Here is a 17,344-nt window from a genome sequence, read left to right on the forward strand (position 1 = left end):
TAAAAAACCTAATCAGCTCACAATAAAACATACATAATAATAAAAACATAGTCAACTATCAAAGTGAACAAAATTGGTAACATTATCCTATTCATTTTCATAAAATTTAGGGCTCCTCTTATCAAGCCGCGCGTAATAGCATGCACTAAACCGCCAGCTGTGCTAGCCGCTACTGAAAAGTCACATGCGTTAACCCTGCTAGCACAGATTGATAAAAGGAGCCCTTAGTGGCATTTAGGTCAGTTTGTCACATTAATTTCACATTGTATCTTCTGCAGCTAGCTGAGTTTTCTCCTCTCTACTCAAAGTACCACTATTAATGGTGCTCTGAGCTGGTCCAGGAGTGGAATATTTTTCCAGTCCAATCCTTTAGTTTAAATACCGATTCATCCCTCAAAGAGGGCTCGACTCGGTTTACAAATATTAAAAATAAAAAGAAGGGATCAAGGTTGAGAGATGGAAAATCAATAATTAGATACAGATGAATTTGTTAGGGACTTCTGAAATAGGTGAGTTTTTAACTTTTTCTGGAAAATTGATAATTGGGAAAGGAGTCCGATCTCAGATGGAAGCTCATTCCAGATTTATGCAAACAAAAAAGTAAACGAACGAGAAAAACTAGATGTAGTTTTGGTATTCTTTACGGTAGGAAAGGCAAGTTTATATTTCTGGGCATTTCTGGATTTATATGACCAACAGGAATTGAAAAAAATAGGAACAACAGGAGAGAAAATCCCATACAGAATTTTAAAGATCACACTGACACATTTAAAATGTATTCTCCAATAAACTGGAAGCCAGTGAAGTGCCTTTAACAAAGGGGTAACATGATCATATTTACGTTTACCAAAGATCAATTTTGCCTCCGTATTCTGAATGATCTGCAATCTTTTCAGGTTGCATTTACTCAAACAAATATAAAGTGAATTTGCATAATCTAGTTGAGATAGATGGCCTCTTATAGAAAGCCGCGCGGCAACAGCCTCGAAGCCCTTTAAGGGGTCCTTTTATCAAGCTGCGGTAGGGGTTTAACGTGCAGGCGTTAGTTTTTTAGCCGGCCGCAGGGGTTAGCGCGTGATGAAATGTCCGACGGGCTAACCCCGCTAGCGCGGCTTGATAAAAGGACCCCTAAATCTCTATGGGCTTCGGGGCCGTTAGCGTGGCTTTGTAAAAGAGGCCGAGAATGACTGCTTGAACCAGAACGCCAAAGTATTGGTGAAAAAAAACCCCAAAACGACGAACTCGTCTGAGCATCCCAAGACTAAAGAAACATTTTTTTCACCACATTATTCATTTGGGAAGAGAGAGAAAGTATGGAATCCAAAATGAAACCCATAATTTTGGACGTGAACTCAATCTCCAGTGAATCTCCTTATGTAGCCAAGTTTCCAAGCTTATTTACTATTTGATATACCGACCATCAACAAGCGTCTGGTCGGTTTACAAAACTAACAATTTAAAAAATATATAAAAGAAAATAAAAGGGGGCAATACGTAAATGACATAGTTAGACAAGACAAGGACGATTTGATACAATAGGCACTGGGGTAAGGGTAAGACTCAAAATTACATCAAAGAAAAATAAAATTCAAAAGGGAGGTAAGAAGGGGAAAGGGGAAGGTTTTTAGAATTCCTATGAGCGACAGAGCACTTACCTCACCGACCCACACTAAAAACCTTCCCCTTCCCTACTCAAAACTATAGGTGGAGAACTGAGTCCACTGAAAAATATTACCAGGTGGAATGAACTGCTTGGTCTTCTATAAGTCCTTACCATGACATGGACGTATACAGACACTGTCAACCGCTATGTCTGTCTTCTTGGTCTCACCATAGATGCCCTCGATGATGAACTGTAGAGAGGAACAAACTGTGCTTCAACATTATTAAGCAATTAGCATCTTCCTTGAACCTCTCTACCTTGCCTCCCCTTTCTACTATAATTTCTACTATGGACTATTTTCATTATAGTCAATATTCAATAATTCATTTAGATCAGTGTACGGCAAACTTTCTCGAGCCACGGCTCGAGGCACCTGGAAGTGCGTGGGTATCGCCATGATGACATCACGCGCATGCGTGACATCATCATGTCGATGTCCGCGTGTGTGTGAAGGCCCTCCAGGTGAGCCCTGATATGCCAGTGGGGGGTGCCAGAAGGGAAGAGGGCCAGAGAGAAGGATAGGTGCTGGTGCACACTGAGTGCCTACAGGACGTGCCTCTCGCCACGAGAGGCACGTCCTGTGGGCAGTCAGCTGGCACCGGTGCCTCTCCTCCTCCCCAGTGTACCGCGGCACACCTGAAATCTCAGGAGGCACACTAGTATGCCTTGGCACACAGTTTGAGATACACTGATTTAGATAGTTACAAACCATATCCCAAGGTACAATCAACGGTGACTTTGGGAAATTAAAAAAAAAAAACACCCAAAGTGTTTGTTCTTAACTGTTTTTTAAATACTCCATTCTTCCATGCAAAAAAAAAAAAAGTATCCTTAATCATTGTCACTTGATTCTTAAATCTCAAATACTTGTGCCGCCAAAGGCACAAATTTAACAGCCTGCTGGTCCAAAACTTGAGCTTAAACCTCAGCAGCTCCAGATACCACAGAAAGGTCAGTCAAAACTAAACTAAACTAAATCTTAGGTTTGCATACCGCATCATCTCAACATTCGCAGAGCTCGACACGGTTAACAAGAATTAGGGTGGAAAGGAACGCCAGTGGAGGGAAAGATAAAGAGGAAATTTAGAGGACTAGAGTAAACAGAGAGGGAGGAAGAGTTACATTTTTGAGAATAACCAGGTTTTCAGATGTTTACGGAAGAGATGGAGGGAGCTCAGATTCCTAAGTGGGGAAGTAAGCTTGTTCCAGAGCTTAGAGCTGAACACCTGCATAATATCCCAAAATATAAAATGACATGGGGGACAAAGTTTGGCCCTCATCCCCACCCCTACTCCGTGGGCTCTATCCCCATCCCCGCCCCATTGCTGTGGGTTCTGTCCCCATCCCTGCCCCGTCTCCGCAGGCTCAAACTCTTATTTTATGTTTCAATCTTTTTAAAATAGAACAATATTCTGTTCAATTGTTGTTCATAGATCAAAGACATAGCCTTCTATTTTGATCTGGTTTGGGAACAGCTTTCTCAAAGATTTGGTTGGCTGTCTTTTTGCTTCATCTGGGAAGATAATTGGATTGTCTTTCAGACTGTCACAGGCCGAATTAGGCCTTAGCCTAAACTGCTCTCCCTTTCCCTATCAATCAATATAACAATGACTTCCTTGCGTGACCCATGAACATGGACGCAAAAGTTGTATACGCTTAATTATAATGAGCAAGGGAACATAAACAAGCTTACTGTTAATTCCGCTCGCTTCCAAATGTTCAACTGTCCTTCAGTATTTATAATTACCTGGATGTTGGCGGTGCCCAAATACAAAACCTCTGCTGGTTTCCAGCCTTCTCCTTGGTTCCCTGTGATGCTGAACAGAAGGAGCATCTCAGTACATCCTATGGGAGCCAAGTATAAAACCAAGATAGTGATTCTGAGTGCTTCAGGATCATATTTTGCAGTGAAACAGAGTGGCATCTGCTGGGACAAATTTTAGGTTACAGAAGGTCTCTGCCACTCCCTCATGATTATGGCTACAGTGTGGCCATCACTGATTGCTGGGCAACCCATCATAACCACACGGGACAAAGGCATGCCGACAATGGTACACCGACGCAGGACTTGTGCGCGCCAAATTAAAACAATTATTGTAAGCGCACCGAGGGGGGTGTGGGGGGACTAAATTTAGAAGTGTTCGTGTTCACGTTGGGGGGGGAACCCCCCTTACAGAGGAAACTGCCGATAACCCCCCAAAACGAGGTAAAACAGCAGTTTTCCTGTAATGGTGGGTTCACCCCCCCAAAGGGAGCACAAACACTTCTAAGTTTAATGGGAGGGTTCCCCCACACACACCCTCCCTCAGAGCGCTTACTGTAACTGTTTTATTCCGGCGCACACAAGTCCTGCACGCCATTGTTGATGCATGTTTGTCCCGCGCATTTTAGTTAGTGTACCCTGATGCTGACTTATGTTTCGGTTCTTAAGAATAGTTCCTTTTTTAATATACTGTATACCAGGGGTCTCCAAAGTCCCTCCTTGAGGGCCGAATCCAGTCGGGTTTTCAGGATTTCCCCAGTGAATATGCATGAGATCTATGTGCATGCACTGCTTTCAATGCATATTCATTGGGGAAATCCTGAAAACCCGACTAGATTCGGCCCTCAAGGAGGGACTTTGGAGACCCCTGCTGTATACTCATGTAAGTTTCTTTTATCCTTTTTAATACATGTTCAATTACATTTTTTATTCATATGTTTAAGTTGAATATATTAATTAATTATATAACATATACAGAAAATATATAACAAGCCTAACAGAGAGTCCATTGATCCTTTTTGTACTGGACCCCAACACTGTCCGTGTTTCGGCTTGAACAGCCTTCCTCATGAGTATATAACTGACTCAGCAGGAGGTATTTAAAATGCATTGTGGGAAGAGGCGCTCTTTGTATGGAGCCTCAGGGTCTTATAACATTCCCATATAAACGGTACTGCCTGTTTCCTACCTGAATTCAGCTTCAAAATACCGTTAAACATGGAATGAACAATTCAAGCAACAACAGAATGAAAGACCCAACATGTCCGGGTCAGCATTGCACATGTGGGCACCGACAGAGAAATGAACTAATGTGCCTGTTGCTTTCTAGCGCCGGTGGGGACTTGCCTTGAGCCAGTGCATAGACGTTCAGAGCCACAACGCTGGAGGTGCCGAGCAAGTAATAGTGAAACGTGAGGGCAAGACAGCCGGACGATGGGTTGCTGGGGCTCTGGAGGACAGCTTTGGCACCGCTGGTAGCATAGGTCGAGTCCATCAGCATGTAATAGCCCACTGCAACCAGAGGACACAAGCAGTCAGTAAGAGACAAAAGATTGATAACCTTCTCCCCCCACTTAGAAGTGAAGAAATACACTGACTTTAAACTTCTATTGTAACTTCTCTAGCGATAGGGAAATATGTTTATTTGGAATTTATAGACCGTATTTTGTTTTAACATCAAGACAATAAAAACAATAGAAGGAAAAGAACGCCTTTGCATTAAAAGGAAAGATAAAAAAAAAAGGTTTGATAGTGACTGCAAAACAGAATCCGAGTTTTTAATTTAGAATAACTCTAAACTTAGAATAGGATAATAGGATAGAATAGGATAATAGAAAACTCTAAATTTAGAATAGGATGATGCAGAACGAATTTCATATGGAAGAGAGTTCCACAAGAACAGGACTGAAGCAAAAAAGGCAGAATTACGAGTAGATCTCCTCCTCCTTTACAAAATTGCACTAGTGTTTTTTAGCACTGGCTGCCACAGTAACGGCTCAAAAACTCATAGGAATTCTATGAGCGTTGGAGCTGTTACCGTGGTGGCCAGCGCTAAAAATGCTAGTGTAGCTTTTGTAAAGGAGGGGGGTAAACTCACTGAAGACGTTGACAATTGATGAGTATTGGATGATCTCAGGTTTTACCGCTCTACTACTTCACGGGATATCGAGGCAGGGGCAGCTCTTGAACTATCCCAAATTCAGCTGGCCAGAAGCTGGCAGGGCTCCTTTTACATAAGAATTCAACGGGAGTCGGAGCGTTTGCCACACAGCAGTCACTACCATGGCTTTGCAAAAAGGAGGAAGGGGGGACAATTAGTTTCTTCTCACAGGATTCCCAAATTTTTAGGGTATAGGTTTTTAAATAAAATATCCATCCCTACCACCTAAGCCAAAATCATTTAGAGGTAATTTGCAATAATAGGTTGCCCCACTTGTTAAGCGTGCATAAACTTTTAAATACATGTACTCAGGGCAGTTGAGGGCAGCACAATTTAGAGGTCGGCACCAGGTGTGGCAGGCACAGGGTTTGGAGCATCTGTGCATGCTGAAAGGGGAGCCAGCAGGCCTTGATGATGAGTGCTCAAGGTCCTATGCGAATCACAGTAAATCTTCTAAAGATGCTGACTGCTGTGTTGCCACCCCAGAGGTAAGCCACTGAACACCTTGTGAACCGCCTAGAAGGTCTGTCCAATGGGCAGGATGGAAAATCCAAATAAACTTGAAATATAATACAGTACAATCTTTATTTATATACCTTCATGAAAGATACACATTTATCAAATACTATTACAATATTTAGGCATTATTAATAACAAATTTTGAAATAGATAGGTCTTTAGGTCTTTTTTGAAAATTTGAAAATTGGATTGGATTGCTGGTTTTCCAAAGTTTTGCTGCTTGATATACCCATGTGGAGTTAAAAGATCTATCGTATCTTATATTCTTAATGAGTGGATGCCTAAAAGTGTCATTATTTCTCAGATTCAAAGATGGATTATTAGAAAAATTAAAGAGTTGAGGCATATAATCTGGAGTTTCTCCCAATAGCATACAATAGAATTTACAAAGTTTTTTTTTTCTTTCTATAGGTATCCAGTGCAGTTCTCATAGGTAAGGAAATGTTTATGTTTATTAAAATATCTGATATCCCGCAAATGCTAAAAGATCTAAGTGGTTTACAATAAAACAAAATTATATGTAAAAAGGAAAGCCACCACAGTAAGAGACAGAGAAGGAGAAAAATATTGGACAACATGTGTGGGAGGGGGGGAGTGATGCTGGACTATGGAATAGTAGGGAAGGGAAGGAGAGATGCTGAAAATGGGAAAAGAGGGCCTCAAGCCACCCTTGATGGGGAGGGGACAAGTCTAAAGATATGTCTAGATATCCAATACCTTTGGGCTGACCCTGCATGTACTTTATAGCTAATTCTGAAAATTAGTATAAAGTAGGCATGCACAGTTGGCGGCCATGCTTTGCACTTGCTCTTTGCTTAAGTGGTGGTCATAGAGGGGTGATCGTAAAATATATGCACCTTTTGAAAGTCAAACGTATATTTCCTCCACTAGGCTAAACAGACTTTCCCCAGGAACACATCCTTGCAATCTGACTAAACAGGCAGGGGTGGGGGCACAAATTTTAGCCAGGCCAGTTTATCTAGGTAACTTGCTAGGATCTCTGAGAGAGAGAGAGAGGAAGCAATTATAGAGAAGACTGGATAGGCCATATGTTCTTTATCTGCCATTATTTTCCATGTTTCTATGTAAATGGCTTTGAAAACTAACATTTTTGTTGATGTATGTTCTTCTCCACTTAGATCAGGGGTGTCAAAGTCCCTCCTCAAGGGCCGCAATCCAGTCGGGTTTTCAGGATTTCCCCAAGGAATATGCATGAGATCTATTAACATACAATGAAAGCAGTGCATGCAAATAGATCTCATGCATATTCATTGGGGAAATCCTGAAAACCCGACTGGATTGCGGCCCTCGAGGAGGGACTTTGACACCCCTGACTTAGATGCACGTAAGTGAACTAGAAGTCAATAAACATTAAACATAAGGTGGGGCCGTGGGGCTTATCCTTCATTCTGGCAGTCTCACTTGCACGATTCAGAAAGGCTTTAAAATATTGTTTCCTAAGGAGTAAATTGTTCTACAGCTTCTTATATTGATCATTGTACATCAGCTTGATCGGTCTGCCCAAGAACGGAGTATATAAAGATTTATTGTATAAATAAAAGGCTGCTAGGTGAACTCAGGTCCCATGGTACACCATCACTGCGGCCAAATCTTCAGGGCCATAGTTATCTATACAGACGCTATTCACATTTTTCCACATTGTGTGACAAAGAGGCACATGCCAGAGTATGCAATCATAAAGATAGGCGTATCGGGGTGAATCAGGAGACATAAGGGCAAAGGACAAGTTTCTTCAGTGACAACAACGTGAAAATGAAGAACAAATACCTCTAACTCTAGTCAGTGGAGGAGGAACCTGTTGGTTAGAACAGTAGGCTAAGAACTAGAGCCATTGGGGGTCAGATCCTACTGATGCCTCTTGTGATCTTGGGCAAGTCACTTCTTTTACTAAGGTGCGCTAGCCGATTTAGTGCGCTCTAAATCAGCTAACACGCCTTAGTAAAAGACCCCCTTAATCCTCCATTGTACCTATTACAGACTTAGATTATAAGCACTCTGTGGACAAGGAAGTGCCTAACTCAATTGGATCTAATACAGATGTAAGGTTCTGCCTGCGTCGCAGTACCAGAACCTTTAGTAAATAGTAGAACAATGGTAATAGTGACCTTCCTCGAACCCCTGCAGCTTCCAGAATAAATGTGCCTTCCTTTATGACTAAGAGAGTAGGGTTGGGTTACAAGATTTTACATATGTAAAATCATGAACCCCCTAGACCCACCCCAGGCCCGCCCAGTTTTACTCATCCCCACCCTGTTACGCCCAAACCATGCCCTAGCCCTGCCTCCTCAGCCTGCTTGTCTCAGTCAGGAGGGCATGCGTAGATGCCCCTCCCGATGCAATTTGCTTTTCAAAACCCAAAGGGCCGGGTTTTGAAAAGCCATCTAGACGCCCCAGACATGCCCTCTAAAAAGAAGGCATGTCCGGGTAAATCCAGACATCCTGTAATCCTACGGTAAGAGGATACATGCCTTGGGGATGGGGGATGAATAGGGCTAATATAAGTACCCAGCCCAAAGCAACATGATGGCAGATAAAGGCCAAATGGTCCATCCAGTCTGCCCAAGTGGCTGAGGGTTTGACAGAGTCCCTGGCCATTCCCTAACCTCTAAGGTGGAGTATCATCTAATCTGATAGAGAGAGGTCTTTGACTTATCCATTTGCTGACCCTAAGGAGCCAAGAGCAGGAACCAGACTCAGAACCTATAAAACTGTTTTCCACCACTGCTTGTGAGGAGCAGAAGGAAAGGAACAGGAGAAGTGCCCAAGGTCCAGGTAAAGCCTCTCTACACCTCAGAACTTAATCTGGTAGGAACTGGAGCTGCCTTGAGAAATGGACTTAGAAAAGGGAATTCAGGAAAAAGACAACAGAGGACTAGAAGTGTTACCATTCACTCTGTCTTTACATAAAAGTGTAAATAGTTGCACAAAGACCTTATCCAAGTTAATTAGCTATGCGAGTTGCAGTAAACCCTTCACAGTTTTGAGCAAGTTAGACTCTGTGGACTACTTTATCGAAGGAACAATGGGTGTGTCTATTGTGTAGTAACCAGTCCACTCTACTAGCCCTGGCTCTAATTTCAACTGGTCCAAATAAAAATACATTTCTGTAGATCATCTGATGCTCTAACTCAAGCATGGGATTGCACAGAAAATATGTAAGGATGGGAGGGAATGGGACTTGTATACCATGTTTTTGTGGTTACACATTCAAAGCAATTGACATATATACAGGTACTTATTTTGTACCTGTGACAATGGAGGATTAAGTGACTTATCCAGGGTCACAGGGAGCAATGCTGGGATTAGATCCTACAACCTCTGGGTGCTCAGGCAGCAGCTCTACCACTAGGCCATTCCTAACCTAAGCTAGACCTAATCCATTTATGTCTCACACTCCAGACCCTATCTTTTCACCAGCTTTACCCCTCTTTTCCCAAGCCAAAGTTTGTTTTATGCCCTATCATTAGGGTTACCATATTTCGGGCCACAAAAGCCCAGACACATGGCCTCGCCCTGTTCTGCTCCCAGCCCCACTCCCACAAAACTCCTCTCTTCTTCCCCGACGAGCTCTCCGCATGCTCATAGGCCCTCCAAATGCAGCCGGAGCTTTCCAAAACCTGGACAAACTGTTGGGTTTTGGAAAGTCCATCTGGGCACCTGGACAGTCTTCTTTTATTTTTTAACTTTTATATTTTATTGTTAACCATTTAGATTCCTGAATGATAAACGGTATATCAAAACTAAAGAAAACTTGAAACTTAAAAAGAAGACATGGTTTTCTAGGCCGTCTGGCAACCCTACCTATCATCATTTCTGTGAAGAAATCCTTTTCTCTGTTATTCCTGAATCTATTCTGCTCCCCCATTTTCAGTATCATATCATGGCTTCTTGTTCTAGAACTTTCTGACCAGCAGCACACCCCACAACCGGCACTTTTAAATTCAAAGCTGCCACCCTCAAGTTCCACAAAGGCTGTGAGAACCCAGGGAGGCACCGTCCCCCTTTGGAGGCACCAGTTTGTGACAAGTGAAGAGAGAAGGGCATACTTACAGCCAGGTTTCGAGAAGTCATTATCTGGCCCTGTTCCAGGGGTTTCAGTTTGACCATTCCACTGATCCCACTGGGCATCGTTTGGTCCAGCTGGATTTTTCCAGCCGCACAACTCATCCGGTGTATCAAAGTCACAGCTATTAATGCAGGCTTTAGAGGGAGGAGAGAGAGAGAGAGAATGGAATTAATGCTATGTTCTACCTTCTATACAAGAGAAGTGCTTCATTTTCACCAGTACAGATATCCCCTGTCCAGAAAAATTTACCCTATGTAAAAATATGACCATCATATGCTTACACAACACAAAGGAATCCAACGAAAACTGCAGTATCGCCAGCCAAAGCAAAAACAAAAAACAAACTGCAGACTCCTATGTACCAGATGAAGGCAATGTTAATTATACCAAATATTTTATTTTATGCAGTTAAAAATACCACCTTATAATAAACCAAGGGACCTGACACGGTCCGTGTTTCGGAAAACACTCCTTCCTCAGAGGTCCATGGTTGCTAAGATATAAAATAAACAGCTTTTGCTTTACTAGTTTTGCGTCGCACATTTTAAGTGGAGGACACCATACAGGCGGTTGATTTATACCTTTCATTGCGGTTTATTTTATACCTTAGCAACCATGGACCTCTGAGGAAGGAGTGTTTTCCGAAACACGGACCGTGTCAGGTCCCTTGGTTTGTTATAAGGTGGTATTTTTAACTGCATAAAATAAAATATTTAGTATAATTAACATTGCCTGCATCTCGTACATAGGAGTCTGCCGTTTGTTTTCATCATATGCTCACACTCATAAGAAAGCCCCAGCCCCAGCATTTGAACAGATGCACACATTTCCTTTGAGATTTAATCAAGGGCAGGTACATAGGAGTTAACACAGAACCCACCCTTCAAGGAAATGCTGGAAACAGAGGGTCCAATATTCAAAGCAATTTAACAGGCCAGAAATGGCTCCTGGATGGTTAAACTGCTTGTTTTGGGCTATCCACTGGTACTCAGTGGCACTCAACTGGTTAACGACACTGCTAAAGTGAAAGCTGAACAGTCTGGGGGCAGAGTCAGCATTTATGTACTTAAGTGTTGACATTCAGCACTTAACCACCTAAGTTTAGTAGTCAAAACGAGCCATATAAAGATCAGTCCTATCTTTATGTAGTGTAGCTCAGTGTTCTTCAACCACCGGTCCATGGACCAGTGCCGGTCCACAGAAATTTCCTGCCGGTCCACAGGGCCAGCATGTGCATCAGGCCCAAAAAGGTGTTCTTCAACCGCTGGTCCACGGCGCGATCGATGCGGCGTTATCTTCGAGCCAGCTCCCTCTTCCTCACTGATTCAGTGCACAAAGCCACGGGCAGCGGCTCCTACGGGCGTCCTGCGCCTGAACCGGAAGCCTTCTCTCTGACGTTGCAACGTCAGAGGGAAGGCTTCCAGATGAGGCACTGGACGTGCAGGGTGCAATTAGTACTATTATGGGGGTGGGGTCTGGGGTGGACATTGGGTAGAGATGGGCGGGGTCTGGCCCACGACAGCCCAGTGTTCTTCAACCGCCGGTCCACGGACCGATGCCGGTCCACAGAATAATTCTTTTCTTTCTCCCGGTCCATAGGTGTAGCTTAAGCGGTTGAGTGCTGAGTATCACACTTAACTGTATAAGAAATAGCTGGCTGCATAAGAACATAAGAACTGCCATCTCCGGAACAGACCCTGGGTCCATCAAGTCCGGTGATCCGCTCATGCGGTGGCCCAGCCAGGTGTAACCTGGTGAAAACTTAGTCACCCGTATCCCTCTATGCGCCTTTCGAGGAGATGTGCATCTAACTTAATGCCCCAATGCAAGGAAATGCAACAAAGCAAGCGATCCACCAAAGAATTCAATAGAGGGTTACCAGGTGTCTGGATTTACTCAGATGTGTCCTCTTTTTAGAGAACTGTCAAAGTGTCCAAACGGGTTTTCGAAACCTAGCAGTTCTTCCGGATTTTGAAAAGCGTTGAGCTCTGGGCCTCATCTTGAAGGCCTCTGCGCATGCGCAGATGCACCGTAATGACATCACACGCCTGTGCACATGCATATAATGTCATCTCGTCACATCCGTACACGTGCAGAGACCCTCCAGACACGGGTGGAATGGGGCAGGGGCGGAACGGAACGGGACCAAATGTCCTCTTCTTTGAAGAAAAAAAAAAATCTGGTAACTCTAATCCAATATGGAATAAAACAATTGACAATCTGGAGATATTATCAGATTTATTCGAGATGCTCCCAGCAACAGTGCCCGACACGTTTCGCCAAACAAGGCTGCCTCAGGGGCATTTAACTAGCTGGGATCCGAAACAGATTCCACAAGGAATGAAAGCCAGCTGATGCAAAGGACCAGCTTCCTTCAAATCTGCAATAAATCTCCTTAATCTCTGTTTGTCATTTGACAGACATTAAGGAGACTCAGTGCATATTTGGAATAAGCTGTTCCTTTGCATCAGCTGGCTTTCATTCCTTGTGGAATCTGTTTCGGATCCCAGCTAGTTAAATGGCCCTGAGGCAGCCTTGTTTGGGATATTCAGCAGAAGATAGCTGGCTATGTCATGCGATATAACTGGCTGATTGGCTAAGTCTAGTGGCCAGACAGACCCGCCTAAATAGTGGGTGTATCTTAGCTGCCAGTCAATGAAAATTGGCTTGGCTGGCTATGTCTACTGTGGCTGAACTTAGACGGAAAAGTCAATGCAGGTGATGGCTATGGTCCCAGCATTGAATTTACATAAGAACATAAGAATTGCCGCTGCTGGGTCAGACCAGTGGTCCATCGTGCCCAGCAATCCGCTCCCGCGGCGGCTCCTAGGCCAAAGACTAGCGCCCTAACCGAGACCAGCCCTTTCTGCATTTGCCGCCCACTGTAGGAGGTAGCTGGGTTGCCTCCTATGGTCTGAATATCGGCCCCCATTGGGTCTATCCCAGAATTCTTTTGACACACACCAGTACATGCATATGTACACAAGTGCAAATATACAGATACATGCATGCAAACACACATTCAGTCATGCATGCCTGAGAAAAGATGACCAGTGAGGAGCCTTACTTTCACAGACGCCCTTTCGGACAGAGATATTATCCACGGCAATGTCAAAGGTTGGAGAGGAGCCTCTGATCGCTTGGAAGACCACCTGTTTGCAGAAGAGTACAGCTCTGTAAAGTAACCGTGCCCTCCTCCATAGACTCATTAATGTAACTTTTTATATCAAGAGGTGACGACGCTAAAGGGCTTGCACTCTTCACTACTAAATCCTCCACCTCTTTGTCTGTATTTCTCATGGCGGTGGAGATTTTAATTTCATAGTGCATAGCATGAAACATCCCCCCTCCCCCCACAGTAGTCAAAATTAACCATCCAGGAATGGTTCCAGGATGTCTATCTCTCGCTGAATATTCAAGGTTAGCAGCTAGCTGCTAACTGGCTGTATCGGGTGACGTAGCAGGCCTGACTTAATTGTTTTAATTGGCTTTAATCAGCACAGTAATTGACTACGTCATTTAAAACCAATTAAAAACTTATGAAAAAAAAAAGTAGGCGCCAGGAGGCCTCTTCAGTGTAGGTGCTATTAGTTTGTCTATAGCAGGAAGTCTAATGGCATCTTTCACCCAGGTGGGCATGGTTAGGGGGGTCGGAGTAGGACTTAGGCGCTTTCATTAAAATACTTAGATGCCTGCAATGTAGGCCAGTAAAACGCTGGCCTACATTGCAGGTGTCTTAAGACTTTGCTTAAGCATCGTTAGCCGTGATTCTATTAACAGCACCTATAACTGGCTATATCGGGTGACGTAGCAGATATCCAGCGCCTAACCAGCTATGTTAAGCAGCTAAACTAGGCCGCAAAAATAGCAGGCCTATCTTTAGCCGCTAAGCACTTAACTTAGTGCTGAATATCAACATAACCGGTTAAGTTGCCGTGGCCCCCGCCCCCTCTGACACTGATTTCCTGTTATGGGGCAGGGGACTGGCCGAGCCGGGCATGTGGGCCATGGCCCTGAAAAACTACCCCATGCACCTCCCTAGTGCCTGGAGGAGGAGGGAGTGCTCCACCCCCGATGGCCACTAAGCCAGGTGCCCCACTGCATCACATCCTGGGATCGCTGCTCACTCGCCTATGCTTCTCCTGTGGCCACGTTCCCTTTGGAGCTGCCCATTATAAAATTTAGGTGTGCATGCTATCAGAGGTGTAGAGAGGGTGGGGGCACCCAGGTCGAAAGCACTCCTCTCCGCCCCCCTGCTCCTTCCCCACCTCCCTACGCCATGCTTGCACCCTCCCATTCCCCACATCTCTTTAAACCTTCACCAGCATGAGCAGCTTCTCTGGCCTGCTGCTCGCGCCGGCGTTGGCTTTCCCTCTGATGTCACTTCCTGACCTCGCGACCTGGAAGTGATTTCAGAGGGGAGTCAGGCTAGCGTGAGCAGCAGGCTGGAAAAGCTGTGTGCACTGGTGAAGATTTAAAGAAGTGGAGATGGAGAAGGGAGGGCAAGAGCATGGCATGGGGGGGAGGGGGGCATGGAACAGATCTGCATGTTATAGAACTGGACATGGAACAGATCTGCACACAACTCCTAATTACTATCAATTAAGTGGCTCTTAACACTTAGTTTTGATTGTTAACTTCTAATTAGCTGATTAGTTTGCATGCAGATCTATGATCCACACCCAAGTTGGACAACCTGCATAGAATCTGATGATAAGATGGGCAATTGGAATCAAATGAGCTGAGAGCGGGGCTGCTGTCTGGAGCCGATTTAGTTTACCTTCATGGGTTGTATCGCCTGGTACGTCACGGTTGCTGATCCCAGGAGCCAGGAGGGGCTCTGGATTCCTTGGCTGCTCCAAATGGTCTGCACACCAGCTTGGCTACTAACCAGGACGTTCAGCTGGACCTTCTCTCCCACAATCCCATACATGTAATAGTAGAACTCCACGCACATGTCTGTGGAGGTGCAGATCTCCCGGCTCTCCAGTTTGATGGACTGTCCTGGTGAAAAGTCATCGGCCTCCTGGTAAATGTAGTAACCCTCTGCAGAGGAAGATAAGGCCAGTCAGCAAGTGGGCAGGATTAAAGAAACATCTGTCAATGGCTCTAATAAAACTATATACTTTTGACTTTACGGCTATATCATCAGCTGCTCGGAAGAAGAGGCCGATATTCAAAGCTGTTTAGCTTGCCAGGAACGGCTCCTGGCACTAGCGAAAAAGGGGGGTGCGGTCTGCCTCAGGCATGGTCTTCCTAAGTGTGTGGCACTCTTCCTCCTCTCTGCCCCCCCCTCCGCCCCTCTTCCTTCATATCTTTTTTACTTCCCCGGCGCAAAGTTGCTGCCCATGTTGGCATCGGCGCTCTTTCTGATGTCACCTTTGGGACCCATGCCTAGGAAGTGATGTCAAGGGGTGAGCCAACACTGACATGGGCATGCTGCTCATGCCGGAGAAATTAAAAAGGTACAAGGAAAGGGGCACGTGCGTGACAGGGGAAGAGGGCAGGGAAGGGGCACTCCCCTCCCCCCCCGGGCGCCATTGGTATGTCTATGTGGCCAGTCTATTAAAATGCTGGCCCTTCCCATGTTCAAATAGTTTGGATTAGGACATTTTGAACTTGGACAGTTTTGTGGTCAAAAATGACGAATAAAGTTGGAAGTCCTAAGGGTTGGATGTCCTGGTGGCCAAGATGCCTAAGTAGACGATTTTTGATTTTAAAAAAATGTGTACATTTTGCAATGTTGCTACTTTCGAAAATCGATGTTTCTCCACCTCCAACTTTGGATGTCTTGCTGGAAATGTTCAAAGTCAGACAGGTGTCATATCAAAAATGACCCTCTTTGTAAATACTGTTTGATTATTACCTCTGCCAAAGTAATTGCCTCTGTCCCAGCTGCTTGCCTTAAAGTAACTTTTAAGTACGTTCATAGCTTGGCATGGCCTACCTTATTGACTCTAAGAAGTATGAAGCCTGTTTGGTTAAACTGTCTACAGCCTCCTGGCATCTGTCGCTTCCGGCCCTGGTCTCAAAACCATTAAATTTGTTCTTGGTGTGGTCTCCACTATAATATCCATCATACACTGAGTATCCACCTTAATCCTGGGATAAAGCCTCACGTGCCTTGATTCCCCACCGTTTGGGATTTTCTGTGTATGCCCTAGAACATGGGTGCCTAACCTCAGTCCTCGCCAGGTCAGGTTTTCAGGATTTCCCAAATGAATATGCATGAGATCTATTTGCATATAATGGAAACAGTGCATGCAAATAGATCTCATGCAAATTCATTGAGGAAATCCTGAAAACCCGACTAGATTGCTACCCTCGAAGATCGACATTGGACAACCCTGCCCTAAAATATACTATTTATTCTCATGTTTTACTTGTTGCTCCTCCACCTCAGAAGATCCACTGTGCCTGTCACCAATTGCTGATTATCTTCTGTGTCTACCGCAGAATACTGTTTTGCCCCCACCACCCCAACTGTTAGGCTATTCTTTGTATAACAGAAAGAAAACCCCCCAAAATATAAACTTTGAGGCTGGCTAAGAGTCATTGCTACTTACTCCCATCAGGGTAATCTCCTGGGGGTCCAGTGTGATTTGTTGGAGTTGGCTGATTGGTCCTTTTCCAGTCCCCGTCATCATCGTTAGCCTGAATCCAGTCACAGATGGGCTGAGTATTGTTATTAAAATCACACTTCGCAAAAACATCTGTCAAAAATAAGCAAAGACATCATGAGACTAGAGCAGCGGTCTCAAACATGCGGGCCGCGGGCCGCATGTGGCTCTCCAGGTGTTATTTGCGGCCCGCAGTCTGGATACGATCAACAGCATTTCTCTTCCCCTTTCCCTTCCTTTTGGAACAGCAGCGTGTATGGCCGGCTCGTTCCGTTCAAAGCCGCGGGTTGGCGGCTCCTCGTGCTATCCACTCCTGCATCGGAAGCCTCTCTGATGTCACAACATCAGAGAGGCTTCAGACACAGGCACGGATCTCGCAAGGAGCCGCCACCCGCGGCTTTGAACGGAACAAGCCAGCCAGACACGCTGCTGCTCCACAAGGAAGAGAACGGAAGGGGACGGGAAAGAGAAATGCTTTTGCTACATAGGAAAGGGAAATGCTGCTGCTGCTGTACAGGGAAAGGGAGAGGGA

General features: G+C 44.8%; 1 protein-coding gene across 1 annotated transcript in view; it reads right to left on the reverse strand.

Moving 5' to 3' along the window:
* The window catches only part of LOC117349796 (zonadhesin-like), a 149,003-nt gene that overhangs the window by 98,682 nt on the left and 32,977 nt on the right, over positions 1–17,344 (reverse strand). Inside the window, exon 8 of the mRNA XM_033923391.1 lies at positions 1,775–1,853. Coding sequence (XP_033779282.1) covers positions 1,775–1,853 — 79 coding nt within the window. The remainder of the gene's footprint in view (positions 1–1,774; positions 1,854–17,344) is intronic.

This window comes from Geotrypetes seraphini, chromosome 16, assembly GCF_902459505.1.
Source record: "Geotrypetes seraphini chromosome 16, aGeoSer1.1, whole genome shotgun sequence".
Classification (NCBI taxonomy): Eukaryota; Metazoa; Chordata; class Amphibia; order Gymnophiona; family Dermophiidae; genus Geotrypetes; species Geotrypetes seraphini.